Here is a 20449-nt window from a genome sequence, read left to right on the forward strand (position 1 = left end):
TTCTTTAGATGAATTTCATCTCATAATTTGCTTTAATTTATTTCATATATATTGTATTTTTTTCTTATTTTATAGACAAAATATGAATATGTTGTTGAGTTTATTGATATTTATAAACAACTAGCATTTTATCATCATTTATTACATAATCATAATGTTAAATCTCATTGGTGAAATTGGCATGGTGTATGAAATGTTTTTAAGATATGTAATATGTGATAGGTGTAGAATTTAATGGTGATATGCAAAAAGGTTGATTAATATGTGAAATTGGTATATTTATTTGATATTGTGTTAAATTGATTGAATTAGGTATGTTGGTGTGTTGGAAGAAGCATAAGATGAATTATTTTCATGTTTAACACTGCCTGAAGATGTTAACGGACTACCCTTGTGTGTGATAGAATGAGACAATGGTTATGTAAAGAAGTAGAGACCACCACAAGTAACCATATCTATACATACACGATAAATAACTCGTCAGAGCCTGATATCAATACATGTATTCATATCGTTGAGTCTAATTTGAGTCTTTGTATATGATATGGTTGTTGTTATGAATTATTTATATATGATAATATCTTTATACTTGTTTTATTATTACTCTTTTCACACATTAGGTTACTCTTTATTTTGTGTTGTTTTGTCTGTGTTCTTTTTGTTTATAGTTATCACTTAATGGTGTGAGCATATGATGATGTAATAATTGATCAAATGTAGGACAAAAGTAGTACGATGATGTAGTTTTAGGGTGATTTTATTATGTATAATATTTTTCTTTTTGAAAAACTCAATTTTTGTTAATTTAGTTACATGATTGTCTATATGCAATACATACTTGTATGGATGACTGAATATAATAATTATAAGTTAGTCTTCTATTCTTTATGACTTTCATATGTTTTGTTTAGTAATTTTACACTATTAAGTGAAATTACAAAAATCTTAGATCTACACTATTTTTTTTAATAATTCAAATACTAGAAAACTACTTATATAATAAAAAATATTTATCATAAAATTATAAAATATTTTTTATAACTTCTTTTATAAAATATAGTTTAATAATATATTTATTTTAATAATTATTATAATTTTTTTTAACAAGGTAAAAGTGAACAGCCCTAGTAATAATAATTAGGTTTGAATCTACTTTTTTATTTACTCACCGTGTAATTTTAACTTCTTTAAAAAAAAGTTATTACATATTTGATCTGGTGGTTTCAAACTTTAGTAATTTTTTCTGTTTTTTTCTTCTCCTTATTGTTAAAAACAAATTATACCATGACACGCATCTTGTAGAAAAGTGTAAACAAGTCCTTTTAAAACAATTAACTAATCCATTATTCGTAAGAAAATTATCAAGTTGAATTACAGAAGAACAATAAGGATAAAATTTAGGTATATTGGCTAAAATTTTAATAATTAATTAATGGAGTGTTCTAATAGATAAAAATTTAACAAACTTGCTGTAGTTGGGCTGGACCTGCAGTGCAATTGGGCTGGAAGAGGAGGATCAGATGTTTAAGCCCATGTTAAATCATATTATTTTACAATATTTTTAGTTAACCTCTTTTTATTTGCACTCCCTCTTTTGCTAGACACATCTATTTTCTATGCTATTACTAAAATGACATATTTATCCTAATATTTTTGTCTTCAGTGGTTTCGTTTTGGGATGTTAGCATGTAAAATCTCATTACAGTTCTGAAATTAAAGTTTCAGCTCACGTGAAATTAAACATTGCTCCATCTTCGTTTTGAATTTCCTCGCATAAGCCATTTTATTGATCACATAAAATAATTGTAGTAGTTCAACAATAGCAGAACTTCTTCTTTTGATGAATAGCAAAAAAATAAAAAATAAAATATAAGGTGTACACATAAGAGAAAAGATCCATTACATCCAGAGTCATAACATGTGCTTTGTGGTTGAGATATTAATTTCCGAATAACCTGAAAGAAACCAAGTAATATTGAGCATACACAACCCAACTAATAATCATGACCTAATTCAGTGCTATCCAATGAACCTCACCTTTGCAGTCTGGACTGTGAACGTCTGATGCAGCAAACCAACAAGGAAAAAGAGAAAACATGTTAGCTTGAATCAAATGGAAAAAAACCCTTTTGTTTAAAGGTAATCATGATGTTGCAATTTGAGATATTCAATTTTTCAATTAATGCAGTCACTTTTTTCTCCTCACAAAGATGAAAACTGATTGATTGGTTGAGTAACAGACCTTGTGCTCTGAGATTTAAGACTCGGCTGTTTGGTCACTGCTTGTTGAGGTTCATCACTTGGAACAGGTACAGTCTTAACCTGTGACATTTGCACATCAAAAGTGTTTACCTTTTTCAGAAATTTAAAACACAATAATTGGTGAATTTTTGTGTCCAGAAGACCAATTATTGGCTTACCAAATTCTTGAATATAAGATTATAGAACATCTGAATGTATCTCTGCTTTGCCTCTTTTTGCTCCTTATTCACTTGTCTCCAAAAGGTGTAAATGTTCCCCATGTTTACCATCTTGTTTGCGTAAATTTTCCAGGTATAGCTATAATAAGACAGACATTTAAACAGTTTGAAAATTTTCTCATTGATGCAAGAAGCTAAGGAAATATATGATATGATCAGTTGGATACCATTCATTTATGCGCTGCAATCCGGCTGCAGAAATCACATTCCATTGTGAGGGGTCCATTTTGCATTTTTCAAAGAAATCAGAAATTTTTTTGCTTGATTCATCGCCATTGAGGGGATCAATGTGGAAGCCAGAGACCCCATCAACAATAATTTCTGCTGGACCTCCTTGGTTGGTAGCAAAAGTGGGCAATCCACAGTTCATTGCTTCAATGACAGTTAATCCAAATGCTTCATACAAAGCAGGCTGCACAAATGCTCCTCTTGTGTCAGCAATGCAACGGTAGAGCTCTCCGTTGCGGTACCTATTAGTCTGTGCAGCAATCCATCTAAACTGACCCTTCAGTTGGTACTTATCAATTAAGTCATGCATCTTTTTTATTTCTTCCATTTCCTCCCTGTCTTTTGATTTTGAAGGGTCAAAGAAGCCCCCTACTATGACAAGGTTCACCAAATTTCTCAATCTCTTGTTCTTGCCAAACCATTCAACTAAACCGCTTAAGTTCTTTACAACATCAAGCCTAGCCATTGAGAAGATAATTGGCTTCCTCCTATCTGCCAGGTATCCACTGCTTCCATAACAATTTCAGAAGTGAAGTCATTCATTTGGAAGAATGTGGTAATTTATAACTCAATGTTACTTACAAGAGAGGAAGTCACTTACATATGCTCATTGTTATCCACTTTACTAAAAAGAAGATCCTCAATGGCTGGCTGAAATTGAGTGAGCCTTTCTTTCTCTGTGTAAGGGAAATAGACAGATTGGTCTGCTCCTGGCGCGGCTATATTGAACTTAGGATCAAACACGTTTATCCCTGAAACAACTCTACACAGCCCTGGGAGTGTGAATGCGGCATGGCTTTCATATTGTCCAGGTCTATCTTTGCTGCAAATATCAACTTTCAAATTTAGATTTCATTTTTTTTTCCTGTTTTGTGCTCATTTATGTGTGTTTAAGGCTATTTGAGCTAACCTTCCAGCAATTTCCTGGTATGTACTGGTTATGATGAAATCAGTTGCATTCATTGCCACTGTATCAGCCATGAATTGACATGAGAAGTGATATTTGGGATCCAACTCTTTCCACTTGACATCTGAGTCTTCATACTTGGTCTTCTCTAAAGCATGTGCTATAATTCCCTGGTTTTCAGTTGCCAAATGGAATTAGTACATGTAGAAAAAGAAAATAAATGTACTTGCAACCACAAAAAACTGTTCAAAGCAAAACTTATGCTGTATTAACCTGAGTTATCCCAAGTTTTCTAGCCATTAGTGATGCTACCAAATTTCCATCTGTGTAATTTCCAATAACAAGATCTGGTTTCCCTTCCATGAACTCAAGAATCTTGGTTGTTGCATCCTATTTAAATGAGCCAAAGTATGGTAAGAAGGAAAAAATCATGAGTGGCAATAGATAACAGGTAAAGAATCTTGAATCAGATGTACATGCCTGAGTAAACCTCTCAAGATAGGGGTAAATATCAAAGCGAGAAACCCACTGATGAAGTATTCCTTTATCTGTCTGAAAAGGCACACGTAAAATGTGGGAGTGTTTAGTATCATTTATTGGTTCCAACTCCTGGTGACACTTGGTTCCCCGAGCATCAGGTATGAGCCTTGTTATCTGTCAAGATCAATAGTGTACTCTTAAGATTCTAGTAACTTCAAGTGCGTATACCGAGATATAATTATCCATTCCTTTGCGTGAAACTCACCACAAGAATTTGAGGTTTCACATTTAGCCCTTGTTGCTTGATTCTCAGAAGCAATTCTGCTTCCAGAGACTTGACTTGGTCCAATATGTAAACTATCTGTTGTACTTCTCTCAATGAGTATTAGAAATGAAAATGCATTTTACTTTTAAGCAATCTCTTAACATAAATAGCACTTGACATGATATCATAGAAGCAGAGTGTATTAGTCACGCACTTCTTCTTATACACTTTCTTGTATTGATTAAAAACTTATTGAAAGCTACAAGATTCTGAATAAGACTCATTAAATAAGAAGTAACCCACAAAAAACTTGTAAATTTCAATCAGCAGTAGAGGTTGTGTCCAAAGAGAGCATTCTTAACATTTCTCTGTATAAAACTCTGTTGACCTTGCCACAAGGCGAATAACTCTATCAACCTATGATTATAGTCAAACTAGTTGCTGCTTTTGTTAAGAATTTTACCTGGCCACCTGTGTCCGGCAAGCCAAGAACATCTGCTTGTCCAAAATAACCATGAACTGAGAAGATGGCTACATTGAATATTATTGGTAATCTACTTAAAAATTTCTCCAAGTTGAGTGGGTCAGGTGCTTGAAGTACTTCTGATAGAGTTCTCATTGTCTCCTTCACTCTTTCTGCAGTATCTCCCCATCCTCTCTCGAACCCCCACTCCTTGAACCTGTCAACGAAATTGGTAGTGTCATTGGACTACACCTTGCAACATCCTTGGCCTCTTCCATTAAAAAATAATAAACTCTTTACCTTAGCTCAAAATTCTGATATGCAGTGTCTTTGGGAAGTGCTGAGAGGAATGCATCAGCCACTACCAGTGCCATCTGTAGCTTTGCAGCAGAGTTCAGGCTCTCATTTATCATCAACTTCTGAAATGACAAAATGGAAAATGAATATTGAAAGGTATAACTTTGATGTTGTAGTGTAATATTTGCGAATTTTATCTCGCGTTGTTTCACTTACTTCTCCCTGATGATTTAGTGTTAACAAGTAGTCCACTATAGCCTGTGTTTTCTCCAATTTCCCAGTTATCTTGGAAGTCAAAAACTTAGAAGTAAATTGGAGTCCATTTCCAATTGAAGATGAGAGGGTTAGTTGAGGAATTTGGAAATCGAATGCTCCAAAGTCTGCTTCAAATGAATTCTCATCGGTTGCCCTTCAATATAGACCAAAGTTAAACATCAAAAGCAAATTTCATAAAATATTATTCGAACTGGACTTATTTAGTTTTTATTGGATGAACATGTAAACTAAGAAATTAGCAAAATTAAGAAACGTGATAAAAATGATGCCACTTCAAGTATACAAGTCTTGTACTGATTTTCATTTCATTTCAGAAGATAAACGCAAGTAGTGTTGAAAGTTGTTGATAAGAAAAATCCAAGTGAGGTATAAATATGAGAAAAATGACGCACCATTTTTCATCAGTTACCCTTTCCTTGAATTTGAGGAAGTCAGTGGGGGTGATAGCCTCAACAGAAAGGTCCTCAGAGCTCACTTTTACAAATTCCCAAACTCCTGGATTAGGCCTTATTGCAAAGGCAACATACGGTGGATCAGCAACAGCTTCCTGCAAGTTTCAGGTAAACAACGTTAAAATCCACAACCACAAGCTCTATATGTGTGTGTGACTTATATAATGAAATAGCTCTCATTACAGTATGAGAATTATATATGTTACAAGCAATTCTAACTTATATACAAATAGACTATATATCTATCATAATAAACAATACACAGATATGGGCTATAAGTTCTACAATATATTTAATGAATGGAATCGTAATTAACAATTTAGTGTTAGTAGTGATGTGACTACTAATAATTTTGTTCTGTAATGTATATAAAGGTAAAGAGTGAAAAGAAATAACCTGCGTAGAGCTCAATATGAAGCCAAGAATACCCTCCAAAACTTGATTTCTTTCACTTTTGTCATCTATTACTAGTTCCATTTCTTCCATCAAATGGTGATGTTTCATAATCCTCCTACCCTTTTCGAGGTACTTGGCAAAACACCTCTTCATGTGGTACCGACTCTGCCTCAATGCATCAGGCATATTATCTATGACAGAATCTGTGCGTTTTAAGGCTGGTGCAGAAGCCATTTAAACAAAGCAAAAGAGAAAATGAGTCAAGGTTTTGAAATTGAGATGGGTGTTAATTGGTGGTCAAATGAGATGTGTCTAAGTTTATATACATGGCTACTTTGTGTATGGCATGTAAAATAACTTTGAGGTTCAGTTAGCTATGAAGGTGTAATTGTGCTTGAGTTGGAGAAGGAATATTTGGTTAAGGAGGGAAAGGAAAAGAATTTGTATGCTTTGAGAAGAGATTGCTTTGGTGTTTTAGAAAGTGAAAGAAGATGTGAATATTATTTCCATCACGATGGAGTCATTGGAATCATTCTTTCCTTCTGTTTGTGTTGGAGTTACCACACGATGATCATCAGAAAAGGATATAAAAAATGTCCTCTTCACGGCATTTGATTCTATTGGTCACTCTCTGTGTAAGAGTTCACCAAATGCAGCGTGTTTTAAATTTATTTATTCAATGATAAGTATTTTCAGCTATGGCTTTTATTTTAGATACCCATGAAATTAATTAGTAGGTTGTACAAACTTGTTTGTAAATATTCGTGAAAAAATAGTAAAAAGAATAATAAAATGGACTTTTTATAAATTAAAAGTAATAATCTAAAGATTATGTTAAAAAGTTTTTACATTAGAAAATTAAATAATATATATAAGAAAATAAAAAAAAAACTAATTACCAACATTTTTAAACTATTTTTACGAAATATTAACAAAATGGCCATAATGCTAAAAAGATAGTTTCTACGAAGTTTTAAAAACATTATAAAAAATTATATTTTGTAGTGAATTTTTATATTGCAAAAAAAAGTTTTATCTAAATATGTTTTATGAATTGCATATAAAGGAGTAAGTTAGAGATAGTCAAAGGATAAATTCAAAAAGGGTTTGTCTTTTATACTTGTTTAAAAAAAAGTTAGTAGTCTATTCGTGTAATTTTTATCTGCTTCTATGCGAATATAGAGATGAAAATAAGAAGATAAGACATGATTTTGGTAGCTTGAATTGGTTGATTTGTGAAGAAAATTGGAGAAATAGGGAGATGGACGACTTTTTCAAGTTGATAAGTAAAAATTTGTATAAAAGAAAGCATTGATTATGCTATTATAATTTCTTCTATTTTAATAATAGTAATAATAATAAATTTATTAATAACAGATAAATTTAAATAATTTTTTATTTGTTTTTATTTCATTTTGTCAGTTTCAACAATTTTACTTTCTATTTTAATTATTTCTCTTTTTTTCCTTTTTGGATTTCTCGCATTTAATCCTATTAAGCAAAAGTTTTAAGGTGAATTAATTTAAGAATGGCAGGAAAAATATGCCTTCAAATATATTTGTTAATAAAATTCATTATGAATTAGAAATCTTCAAACTCATACCCGTTATATAATTAAGAATTGTTATGAATAAATGGGTTAAGAATTGTTATGAATAGATGGTTTGTCTATTCATTTGTTACACTTAGGATTGATTGATTAGTTTAGTTAAATTATTTGTAACTTTTAGATTGTATAATTTAGGTTATAAATAGTAATTTTTCTCTTAAGAATCAGATACACAATTAGAGTTGAAAATTCATGTGGTAAAAATAAAAGCAAATAATAAAACAATATAATTTATTATTATAGTGATAAAGGTAATTTGAGTTATATTTTTTGTACACCAATACATCTTAAAAAATACGAAAAAAAATATAGAAACATTTTTTACTTAGGAAGATGATGATTTTGATTATGGCCATATAGATGTCAGTAATCTTGATATTGTTGTTTTCTTTGCTAAACCATATTAAAACATTGATCATAAGCAATAAATTATATATATATATATATATATATATATATATATATATATATATATATATATATATATATATATATATATATATATATATATATATATATATATATATGTTGTCGTCATCATAAAAAACATACTATGATTTGGGTTTAACTTTCACATAGCTCCCCTATCAACTATCAACCATGTGTAAGAATGTGAAATAGGAGTGTTATATGGATTTTGTTGGGATAAACTTAAATCTTAAGGTTTTATTAATAATTTTGTTTAAATATTATTTTATTAGTTTCTGGGTATAGTAATATTTAGTTTGATTTGATATAGATAAAATAGGGATAAGTAGTTATGATTTTCGGTTTATCTAGGTACAATATTATTTTATAATAGATTAAGCAGATTTTATTTTTAAGATAGTTGATATTTTATTTTTATTCCTCGTAATATTGTAATATTGTAAGTGTTATGGCTATTTAAAGTCCTTCAATTATAACGAATAATAAGATTCAATTTCAGAAAAATATTTGAGTTTGTATCGTGAGATTTTCCCAACAGTGGTATCAGAGCTTTATGCTCTAAGTACCGAGAGAGAGAAAAAGAGACAGAGGAGAGAGTCAAACACAGTGAGAGAAAAAGTGAGTGCTTGAATTTTTTTTGTGAGAGATAACAAAGGTATTCAATGAGATGAGTGTGCCACAATTGTGGAAAAATACCAATTACATATTTTATAACACAAATATATATATATATATATATATTAAAAATTTAACTCTTTAGTAAGAGTGTTATTTTTACTTTTGAATGTTAAAAGGTCACTCAAATGATCGAATTATGTAACTCGTTAACTATGACTCATTGATATAGCTAAACTTTGAATTATTAATGTTTTCGTTTCAATAAATCATCTCAAAGAAAATGAATGTGTGAGTGAAATAATTCTAATACTATTCTTACTTGACATAAAAATTTTAAGAGAACAACTTGCATTCTATAAAAACAGATAACATCCCTACCAAAGCGATTATAAATCATAAAAAATTTGAAATCTTAATTTAATAGAAGACCAAGAGATTAAAATACCCAGTCTTGCAAAAGATTTGTTACTAACTTTATCTCAATGGTTGCTTCGGTCTTTATTTAATATTGGTACTTATTCTAAATTATAGTAGATTACAAGGAGATATTTTATAAACGTTAATAGTATCCAAAATTAGTTATGAACTAACATAAGACATAATTCGATTAAATATTTATATTCATACAAATTAATTGTTATAATTAAAAAACAGATTTTTCATTTTCAAACTTTTCAAAATTAAAATTAGACAAGATAAAACTTAATATAATATCGAAAGAATTAATAATTAGTGATAATGTTAGTTTCTTTTTTAATATTTCCTTCCAAATTTATCAATAATATCACTATTTTAATCATTCATAAGAAAGATAATATATTAACATCACTATTCATTACATATATTCACCGTATAACTACTTTTTTAATAAAATATTAATTTATAGAGTTGTAAAATAAATAAAAAAGTATACTATATTAATTTTAACCTTGTATATTATATTAATGCCTCTTAGGTTAGATGATCATTTGGTTACACCAAAAGATGTGACAAGTTATTTCTTTAGAATGAAACTATAATAATTCTTTCTACACTTGGGTACTATCTCTGATGAAATCCTATTTATATACTTTTTCTCCAAAATAATTATATTTTTTTTTGTCATATGCAAAGTCAAATGTACATGCTACTTTTAATTGGTTTTTTGTCCTAGATGAATGTAATCACATATTTCTTTCTACATATTGTGATATTTTCTCTTTAATGAAATCCTATTTATATACGTTTTCTCTAAAATAATTATATTTTTTGTTTTCATATGCAAAGTCACATGTATATGCTACTTTTAATTGGTTTTTTGTCTTATGTGGATTCAGTCACATATTTCTTCCTACATTATTGGGATACTTTCTCTTTAATGAAATCCTATTTATATACTTTTTCTCTAAAATAATTACATTTTTTTTTGTTGTATATGCAAAGTAAAATGTATATGCTACTTTTAATTGGTTTTTGGCCTACGTGGATTTAGTCACATATTTCGATACTATAATTTTTTCTCCAAAATAACTATACTTTTTGTTGTCATAATTCGTTTTCAATGAGAAAATTTTAGAAATTTAGACCCAATTATTACATATAAACTAAAAACCTAATTATTTTAAATAATGAAAAATTATCTTTTATTATTTATTGACTAACGTATTTAAACATTTCTACAAATAATTCAATTCGAATATACACTAATTTCTGTTATTATTTAATGAAATTAAATATCATATTATATTAAGTAATATAGACAGATTAAATTATATTAATTAGTATAACTTTTTCCAATACAGTATTATTATCATACTTTTAATAAAAAATAAATTGTCAAAATAGAACAATAATACATAAGTTAATATACTATTCGTATGAAATATTAAACATATCACACTAATTTTAATATATCTATATAGATAAATGAAATATTAAACGGTTTCTTCCCAATTCAGTAATTTCCTTTCCTACTATGTGAATAAATGTTCTTTATATATGTTATTTATTAATTATTTTTATCATTTATGGTTATAATTAATTTTGGTGTTGACCGTCGACAAAAAAGTTAACATCGAGAACCTCCATTTTAGATAATCCATTTTAGAGAACCTCCATTTTAGAGAACATCAAATATATATTATTTTTATCATTTATGGTTATATTTCTCTGTCTAATTTACGTCTTCTGCATATGAAATAATCACAGTTCTGAGTTTTTTTAGAAAAGGAATTCAATGCATTTTTATCTTTATTTTTCTACGTAATGATATTTAGCGAAATTAAATATCACACTATATAGAGATTAAATTATATAAGTCATATAAAATATATTCATACAAGATAATTAATTATTTTGATCGCAGAGAATGTAAAATTTTAAATGATAGTAATAAAGTTTAAACAATAATATAAGGGAAATTAATAAAGTTTTAATTTGGATATGTAAATATTGAAGATTTTATTGAGATTTAATTTGCATCAATTATCACATTTACCACCGGGTCCTCCAAATTGGAGAGAATATCCAACCTCTCGTGCGAGATTTCCATAATAGTCAACTCCAAAACAATCAGAATTGTCATTGCGTAATCTTGTCTGAGATATTCGAGGTCCATAATCATGTCTTGATTCGTTTTGAAAGGAGACTTCTCTAAAATAACACGCATGAACAAAATTTTTATCTGGAAAATATGCAGACCCCATTGGAGGACTCGGAGTGTTAGCAGGAGTTATTGTTCTTCCACCCCAACCCACTTCATCGGCTGAATTCATGTTCGAGAACAATTTTGATGGAAAATATCCAATATTTGCTCCATCCACATTTAACCACCAATTATTTGTCTTTGGGTCCTGAAATATATATAAATCTTTATCAATTATATCTACCGTTACATATCTTCTTATAAAAAAATCACACTTTTATGCCATCCACATCACCTGTGAAATAGAAATTGGAAGCTCGATCATTGTTCCACCGTAGGTTGATGTTTCATTCACAGGAGAACCCAGATATTTTGCTGGATCAGTTTGAACAAATCCTGAACAATATATATTGTAGCATCCTGTTTTTTTGAAATTATCGGACTGCATTCCCATCAAATATCATATTAGATTTTTAAAAAATAAACATGTTTAACATTAGAAAAACATGTAAACAAATTTCTTCTTACCGTCCATGCTGCGAAAATATAAGTTACACTGTCACCATAAATTTGTGGAGCCACCTGACACACAAATTAAAATAATAAGTATAAACTAAACCTCGTTTTATATGTGTAAAATTAAGATGATAATAGGACCAAACTAAAACTCACATGCCATCCCACAGAGATTTTGTTTGCAGCATCTATAGGTCCGTTTCGAACCCACATATAAGAAAAACTCAATTGTTCTTTTCTCTCAATTTTTGGATTATAAATGCTATTAATTCCAGTAACTTTGTAATAAGGACCATATAATGATCCCATATAAACTTCTGCAACCTATAAAATTTAGAAGATTCAAATAATTATTCAAATTGAAATATTATATGGTTAATATAGAAACAAATTAACATTTTCAGTTTTGTTATATAAGAAAAAACTTACATGGACACCGGGAAAACTTCCACCTAAGACATGATCATTGAATAATAATTTGCTTTGGATGAGATTAGCTTTTGTTATTCTTCTGATTGGAACAGTCCCTCTCGGACATTCATCTTCCTCAAGTCCAAATGCGAATTTAGTAGAAGAATTCTTCATAGTTGCCTTTTCAAATGAGTTTTGAAAGCTGGGTTTTCTCTGTTATCAAATAAAGTGTTAAATATGTTAAAAAATTATATATATATTATTTTTTAAGTTTTTATTTTTTAAGTTTTCAAAATGTGTGCAAGTTTTGAACTGACAAATTTTAATTTCGCATCAAAATTTAAAGAATAAAACCATATTTAATCCTTAAATAAAACAAAAACAAATATAATAAGTAAAAATTAACAAAAGTTGAGAGTGTTCAAAATAACATACCTGTAACTTATGATTCTTTAATAAAGGATGATCAAATGCTGGTTGTTTATAAATATCAATACAGTCAACAATAAATCCATATTTTATCTACAAAATAAAAAATACAGCATATATGATTTTTTTTATCAAAGCAAATAGCAAGATCAAATTCAACTAAAGAAAGAAAATCAATAATAAAATATGTGAAAAATATAAAATACATGAATACTCTTCACAGGAGATTTGTTAATGAGTTGAAATTCTCTTTCTAACTCCAAATCTTCTTCTTGGAGTGTGTGCTGAATGCCATGAACTCTATTACTATGGCTATTCACTAAACAGAACACGAAGAACAATATATGAATCATTTCTTCTATCAAATATAATGAGTGATGTTGGAGAAACTTGTGGAATTGTCTATTTTTTATAGTAATACCACAAGATAAATAATAAATATAAAATCGGATAGATAAAGTAAGAGAATAAAAAAGTAAATAAGAGGAAAAATTACTTAAATTCGTCATATAATTAACATTCATACATAGAAAAATTGGTGTAGAATTTATAGAAATAGAAAAAAAATATATAAATTTTTAAAATTAGAAAGAATGTAAAATTAATGTTTTATTTATTTCCATATTAAGTATCCAAGAAAGAATAAAAAAAAACAAAAATTCAAATTCATTTACAACTAGTTAAAGCTTCATAAAATTAATTTTAATTATAAATTAATAATAAGCAAATTGTGTTCTCACTAATCAATTTCTAAGTTGTTGAAATAAGACTAGTTTACAATATATAAGTGAGTGCAAATTTTACTTTATAAGTCGATTTTTTTTAGTTTGACTTCTTAACATATTATCAAAGTCATGGATTAGAGTCTATCCTTACACTCGACAATGTCAAATTAGTCCATCCTTTAAAAAGTGCGTCAATTACGTCCTTACTTAATAAAATTTATATCAATGAAATCCCTTCCCTTAAATCCGTACAAACGGCGTTAATTATTTTTCTCTCTCTTTTATTAACACCGTTTGTACGGATTTAATGGAAAGGATTTCCTTGATATAAATTTTATTAAGTAAGGACGTAATTGATGCACTTTTTAAAGGATGGACTAATTTGACATTGTCGAGCGAAACTGGGGACAAAATAGGGTATTAGACACATTGTTTCACTCGTTATCAGACCATCTATTAATATTTAGTCTCACTCTTAATATATATATATATATATATACCTCAGTGTAATGGAGTGTCTTGGAAGTCCTAATTCGACATAAGGTCAATTTATTCTATATAAGTAGATGTAAACCTTACTTTACAAACTGATTTTTGAAATTAAGTTTAAACTTCACTTTTTAACATAAATAATATTGACGAGATCATCTCATTTTCTTCTGTTCATTTTGTCTTTTAAGTTTCTTATAATTTTTTTTTCTTCAATTATATGTTTTACAATGTGTTTTGGAAAATATTTTAAGAACAATTAACCTTTTTTAGAATTTGAAATGTTTTATGAGAAAATATTATTTTGAATTAGAATATTTAAAAGAAATTAAAATTTTAGGATTTCGTTGGACTACGTAAAATTAACGACTTCCAAATTATACCTAAAAAAGTAATAATTTAAAATTATTTATAAATTATTAAATTCAAACTATTATTAAATAAAGTATTTCGGTTATTATTAAACGTAAAAAATATTCAAATATTAAATTATCGTTAATAGTGAAAAGATATTAATATTGATAATAATATTTTTGATAGAATTTTAATTAAAGTTGGTCGAGATTTTTTAAGTGAAATTGACAAAGTTTGTTTCCTCATTTAATGTTAATTAAAATTATTTTCAATTAATGTTCACTATAATTATTTAGATCTGTTTAAGTAGGGACGTGGAGACCGAGATACCAACCTAACAAAACTGGATTGCTTCTTCTCGTGATGCCTGTTACGATGCTTCCTCCTTCTCTCTATGCTCTGCTTTCTGGGAGAAGATGGACTGGGTACCTGCAAAGGCACTCCGACGCTCAAGTCAAGAAAGGAATGTCTGATTAATCTTCAGAATAATAATCTCTCTCTTAATTTCTCTTAGGGGAAAAACGTACCTTTTTTCTCCTGTGCTTTGTATATTTAAAACAGTAAAATAAACCGTTTACCTGAAAGTTCGGTCCGTTACCGAAGTTGACTGCCTGGGAGTTGTAACTGTTAGATCGTGTTTCATACTGGGTCAGTTATTCCCGTGATTTGTGGTATCTGACTAATATTCAAAATTATCTGTTAGCATATGCTAAACCGCTTTGTCGTCGTGCAAGCGCTATGTGTCGAGACATCGCTGGCTGTCGAGCACCAAGTGATCGACGTGGTCTATCACCAGGTGCTCGACATCAACATGCCAATGTCACTGATTGTCGATTACCAAGTGCTCGACATCAACCTGTAAGTGCTCGACATCAACATGCGAACGACATTGACTGTCGATTACCAGGTGTTCGACATCAACCTGTAAACACTTGTGATGTTAAAGGTCGACCGCTGGTGAACTCGGGTATCCTATGGTACAAGATCAATATTGATTGAAGTTATTCTTATAATATTATAGATTTGAGTTTTTTTTTTCAATTTTTTCATCAACATCTGTTTATTTTTTTAATTGATATTAATAAAAAATAATCATAATTAATATTGATAGAAAATTTAAATAGAAAAGTTCTAATGATATTTGTAAAGACTTAAAAAATAATATTTTAGAATTGGTATTAGTTTGAAAATAATAACACTCGATTATTTTAATATTAAAAGAATTAGTATAAATAATTTTTGTTATAAACGAGTCTCATTATTTTAAAATACATCATATTTCTATAAACCACTTCTCTAGAGTCATCCTATTTTTATCTCACTCTTGGCTTGTCTCATTGAATAACTGAGACACTAGAATTGATCTTTACGACAAGCTCTTCAATTTAGACTGATCAATTTCTTAGTTTAGGTAAGTTGAGTTTCACCCTTTTTCTTGGTCTACTTTGTTTTTTGTTGCATATGGTGAACCTTATTCTGTTTGCATTTATCTTTTTAATCTTCTATATGAGTCTCTGCTCATCAGTGATTATAACGATATGTCTTAATCGCCTTTGTAATGTTTCTATGTGTAGATAGAACATCTTATGAAGTTAAAGGTGTTTCGGTTGTCTATAGTTGTTTTCGCAAGTAAGGGAAACTAGTTTGTGTTTTTAATTGTTGTGAAATTGTGATTGAAATGGATATTGCATGAAAATATGAATTATAATTTTGGTGTTATTTTTGAAATCTAAATGGAATGTGCTAATATGGTGTAGTAGTGTTATAAATTGTTAAATTCTAACTTTTTGCAACTATGTGCTGTTTAAATATTTGATGAGTGATTGAATGAGAAAGCTATAATATGATAAATTGAGCAATTTAGAATATGTTTTAGAACCGTGTGAATCAAAGGGAAAGTAGAAGGTACCAATTTGAGCAGGTTAAATTCCTTCGCTCATAACACTTTTTGTCATGGTATGGGTGTTAGCATAAGGGAACTGGGAACCAACTTCATATTTGAAGGTCCAGGAACATTTCATTGCAAGGCACTAGTAGTAGGGAGGCATCACGTCGCTTTAACAATAGCCTCTGACTTGCTTTTCACTATGTGAGTATATACTCTGTTGGGTGAAACCAAATCAATGAGCTCATTAACTTTGTGCCGCTAGACGCCACCATATGCTGTTGGATGCCATTTTTATTATTTTCATCTAGAGGTGTTCAAGGGCTCTTTTCTTGTTGGACGTGTGGCTCGCTAGGTGCCAAGCCCCTAGAGGTTCAGCGTTGGGCGCACCTCTAATACTGTTAGGTGCCATTTGTTCTGCCTCTTTTATTGGTTGTTTTTCATGCTTTTATGATATCAATTGTTATATAAATGTTGTATTTGGTTATTATAGTGAAATATTAGTATGAATGAATGGATTGTAGGACATTTCTTGGAAAATAATCTCGTTGAATGTGTTATTTACTAGGGTGTGCCTTAAATTAAGGACTACTCTATTTTGTGTAGCCATCCTGAACTTTACTAATTATTCACACTCATGTGGAGGAGAATGATTAAGTGGTGATAGTGGTAAAAGATCTTATCATAAGGACGACTCCAAGGTTCTTATGATCAGGACGAACATAGGTGTAGGGGTATCTCTTTTGGATGAGCCATTTGTCTGAGTCGTAAGACAATATTAGGTCATGTTAGGTATAGTTTTCGAAAATATCATAATATGATAGCTTCAAAATGTATATGTTGACATTAATATAGTTTAAATGAGTGTATTAATATGCCATATACATTGGATTATGTGTTTTTCTGAATACTCATTATAAAATATCATATTTTAGTAGTATTATATTATTATAATAAATTGTGGTAGTAGTTTGTTTTTCATCAAATTGATAATATAGAAAGTAAATAAAAATAGACATCAATTTTCAAAATATCAATAACTTTAAATTTAATGTTTTTTGGGTGAAGTTTATAATATTTTAATTATAAGTAATTTAACTATAATGATAAAATCTTTTTTTTAATTCTTTACTTAAACAATATATTCTATTATATTTTTTTTAGAAATAAACCACTCACTTAATTTTTTTTATATAAACACATTATTAGTTAATAAGGATTTCTTTTTTCTAATTTCTTTTTACAATTTTGGTTTCTTAATTTTTAATTATGAGCCATTTTGACTCCAATTTTTTTGCACAGTTTTAAAAATATATTTAATTATGAGCCATTTTGACTCCAATTTTAGTTTTAAATTAGTCTTAATGTTGTTTAATTTTTAGTTTTAAAAATATATTTAATTTTGTAAAAAAAAGTCAAATATAAGACCTGTCTAAATTATAAAAAAAAATTACTAATAATGAAATAAAATTACCTATAATTAAAAGTTAGGAGATCAAAATTTGTGTAACAACAAATTTATAAATAAAAATTCTATATAATTACAAAATTTAAAGGATTAAAATTAATAATAATAATTATGGATTTTTTTAAAATATACGTGATAATGACATATTTTTCCATGATTTCAGTGTCGAATTGAGAGAAAATATTAATTCTTTCTTAGCTTTTTTCCTTGTAAATCCTAGTTTTCTTTTAGTTTCTTAAGTGGTTGCATCTTAAATTTTGATCATTCAATTTCATCACCAATCCCCATTATTTAGTATGTTTTGATCATTTACATCCAAGCTTGTTTGCCAAACTGAAGAACCAAAGAACCATATAAGCAAGAATGAAGGTAAAAGAAGAAGTTTTGAGAGCAAAGATAAATGTTGAAGCTGGGGTGCGGCTGGCGTGCAGCTGAGCGCTATCTCTCTGAAATGTTGCCTCTGAGGTGCAGCTAAGCGCAAACTCTTTGGAATGCTGCCGCTGGGATGTAGCTGGCCTGCAGTTGAGCGGTGGCGACGTTGATGTGGCAAATTTGGTCTATTTAGGGCTGAAACGCAAGGGGATTTACATCTTTGGCTGCCCAAACACGATTTCTCTCATTTGGAGCTCTTGGAGGCGAGCTAGGAGTTGTGGGAACAGTCCTTCTTCATTCTTGGGTCTTCTTCCTTCTTCCATTTCCACCATTGTTGTAAGCTTGAGCTCTCCATTCATGGAGAGCTAGTTTCATTGTTGTTGGGGGATTGATGTAGCCACTGAATTCTTATGTAAACTACTGTGTTCTGAACGAATATATGTCTCTTTCATTGATTGTCAGTGTTTAATTCATTCTCTTAATGCTTGTTATGAAATTGCTACCCATGACATGATTTTAGGGTTTTCTTGATATTGGGAAATGTTCGGTAAATCTGGACTTGGATTAAACACCTAAAGGAAATAGTATCTAGGGATAGAACTAGGACCTTTGGTTGTCTTAAATCTCAATTCTTAATGCGGGCATAATTGTTAGGTTTTCCAAGGGATTGGAGCCTAATGAGGAAGTTTAGGCTCTCTCTACCAAGGGATTGAGTTTGAGTAAATTAGTAGATTGACATTGGCATATTAATGAAGAGGAAGTGAATTACTATACATAAGAGTGAAGTAGGTGAAATCATACCCCCAACAATATCATTCCATATCATTTCTAGTCTTTCCATTTCCAAGTGTTTGAGTATCTAAGATCACTTTTATCATTTATGTTGAATGTTTACTTTAATTGCACAAAAACCAAAATTATGGAATTATTCTTTAGTCTAAGTTAGTTGGAAATTACACGCTTTTTTGGTGACACGAGTCTCATGGAAAACGATATCCGGTCTTATCGATCTATTACTTGAAACGATTTGGTACACTTGTCAAAGTCCCAACAGTACGAAACTAAGTTATAACTAAGCTTAATCATTGATTATTCTTATATAAATATTACAATTCACGTTCGTCTAACTACTTTTATGTGTCATTGTTCATCTTTCATATCGTTCGGTCGAGCTAGAAGGTTACGTCTAGAAGTAACTTTGATGTTAAAGTTAATAAAGATTCGATAGCCTTAGCAATAAATGTGTAATTAATGTAACCAACTTAACTCACTACCTCAAACTTGTATTTATAGATTTCAAAATGGACTTCGGATTATCACCAACTTAAACTAATTATCATCAATCTTAATTGTTGTTTAAGGTTGATTGTTCGGTGCACAATGTCCATCGACAGGTCTATTGGATCTTCTTGACTTGATGGGTCATACGGTCTTAGGCTGACCGAACGAACATATTGTACACAAGCCTCCCAAGGCCGAGCATATCTTGATGTGCGAAGAGGTTTGTCGTATGGTGGCTTGTTTTTGCAATCCTTTATTATCTACCTAATGATGAACTACAAATCCATTCAAGATTCCACCTGTCAAGCACCTAAGTCCCTGGCAAGGGATAGGCCTGCCACCAAAGCCTTATACTCGGCCTGATTATTGGATAATTTAAACTTGAACGCTAGAGAGTGTTTCATCACTACAACGCTCGGTCTTTCTAGTACGATCCCATCTCCTCCACACATTTTTCGAACAACCCATCTATGTAAAGCTTCCATATATGGATGAAGATTTCATGATAGGGGAGCTCCACAGTGAAGTTTGTTAGATGTTGCCTGTGTACGGAACCACAAGATTCATAGTGAAGGCCAAACTCTGACAACTCTACCAACCAGCTGACCATCATCCCTAAGAGATCTAGCTTTCTTAGAATTTTGGCGATCGGGTGATCAATTTGAATGACCACTTAGTGACTCTAAAATTAGGGTTTTATCCGACGGACGATGGTGAGTAACGAAAAGGCAAATTTATTGATTTACTGATAACGTGTCTCCGATTCCTGCAAAACACGACTTACAAACCAATTTCAGTTGCAGTCTAGGCAAACAAATAGTTGTTGGCTCTCAACGTCTTCTCAAGGGTCTTCTCATTCTCTTGGCCCAAAGAACTTTCCATGCTTGTGACTTGACACTCCTTTCTTCTAAGACATAGCGGTTTAATGTCGCCTTACAGCTTCATCCTCCAAGAGTTTGATCTTTTTAAGATGTATGTAGGTTCAACCTTCAACCC

The 20449-nt window shown here is 30.0% G+C and overlaps 2 protein-coding genes and 1 long non-coding RNA gene across 3 annotated transcripts; 1 reads left to right on the plus strand and 2 right to left on the minus strand.

The window, feature by feature from the left end:
• Positions 1-1731: 1731 nt before the first annotated feature.
• Positions 1732-6910, minus strand: LOC124830145 (sucrose synthase 7-like). The gene is made up of 15 exons (XM_047303783.2): positions 6245-6910; positions 5789-5943; positions 5337-5529; positions 5124-5242; positions 4824-5040; positions 4361-4456; positions 4096-4269; positions 3889-4005; positions 3619-3785; positions 3310-3531; positions 2648-3214; positions 2421-2559; positions 2243-2322; positions 2038-2061; positions 1732-1955 (listed from the first exon to the last, which is right to left on the minus strand). The coding sequence occupies exons 1-15, from the start codon at positions 6476-6478 to the stop codon at positions 1940-1942; spliced, it is 2520 nt and encodes an 839-aa protein (XP_047159739.2). The 5' UTR covers positions 6479-6910; the 3' UTR covers positions 1732-1939.
• On the plus strand, positions 1998-2692 carry LOC148204483 (uncharacterized). Its single transcript, XR_015780187.1, has 3 exons — positions 1998-2139; positions 2241-2309; positions 2554-2692. It is a non-coding gene; the product is annotated as an uncharacterized LOC148204483 (long non-coding RNA).
• Positions 6911-11312: 4402 nt separating the features above from the next.
• LOC124830153 (protein neprosin-like) lies at positions 11313-13232 on the minus strand. The gene is made up of 7 exons (XM_047303793.2): positions 13086-13232; positions 12886-12972; positions 12469-12663; positions 12196-12363; positions 12052-12105; positions 11819-11965; positions 11313-11731 (listed from the first exon to the last, which is right to left on the minus strand). Exons 1-7 carry the CDS (start codon positions 13230-13232, stop codon positions 11360-11362), a joined length of 1170 nt encoding a protein of 389 aa, XP_047159749.2. The 3' UTR covers positions 11313-11359.
• Between the last annotated feature and the right edge of the window lie 7217 nt (positions 13233-20449).

The sequence above is a fragment of the Vigna umbellata genome, chromosome 1, assembly GCF_029865625.1.
Source record: "Vigna umbellata cultivar VRB3 chromosome 1, Vumbellata_1.0, whole genome shotgun sequence".
NCBI classification, from domain to species: domain Eukaryota; kingdom Viridiplantae; phylum Streptophyta; class Magnoliopsida; order Fabales; family Fabaceae; genus Vigna; species Vigna umbellata.

Excerpts from the sequence above, each read along its gene's own strand:
- LOC124830153 (XM_047303793.2), bottom strand. The coding sequence starts at position 13,232 with ATGATTCATATATTGTTCTTCGTGTTCTGTTTAGTGAATAGCCATAGT. Across the intron at positions 12,664-12,885 it reads TAAAGAATCATAAGTTACAG|AGAAAACCCAGCTTTCAAAA; the intron begins GTATGTTATTTT and ends ATTTGATAACAG. Across the intron at positions 11,732-11,818 it reads TTCCAATTTCTATTTCACAG|GACCCAAAGACAAATAATTG; the intron begins GTGATGTGGATG and ends TATATATTTCAG.
- LOC124830145 (XM_047303783.2), bottom strand. The coding sequence starts at position 6,478 with ATGGCTTCTGCACCAGCCTTAAAACGCACAGATTCTGTCATAGATAAT. Across the intron at positions 5,243-5,336 it reads CACTAAATCATCAGGGAGAA|AAGTTGATGATAAATGAGAG; the intron begins GTAAGTGAAACA and ends TTGTCATTTCAG. Across the intron at positions 2,323-2,420 it reads ATCTTATATTCAAGAATTTG|GTTAAGACTGTACCTGTTCC; the intron begins GTAAGCCAATAA and ends CAAATGTCACAG.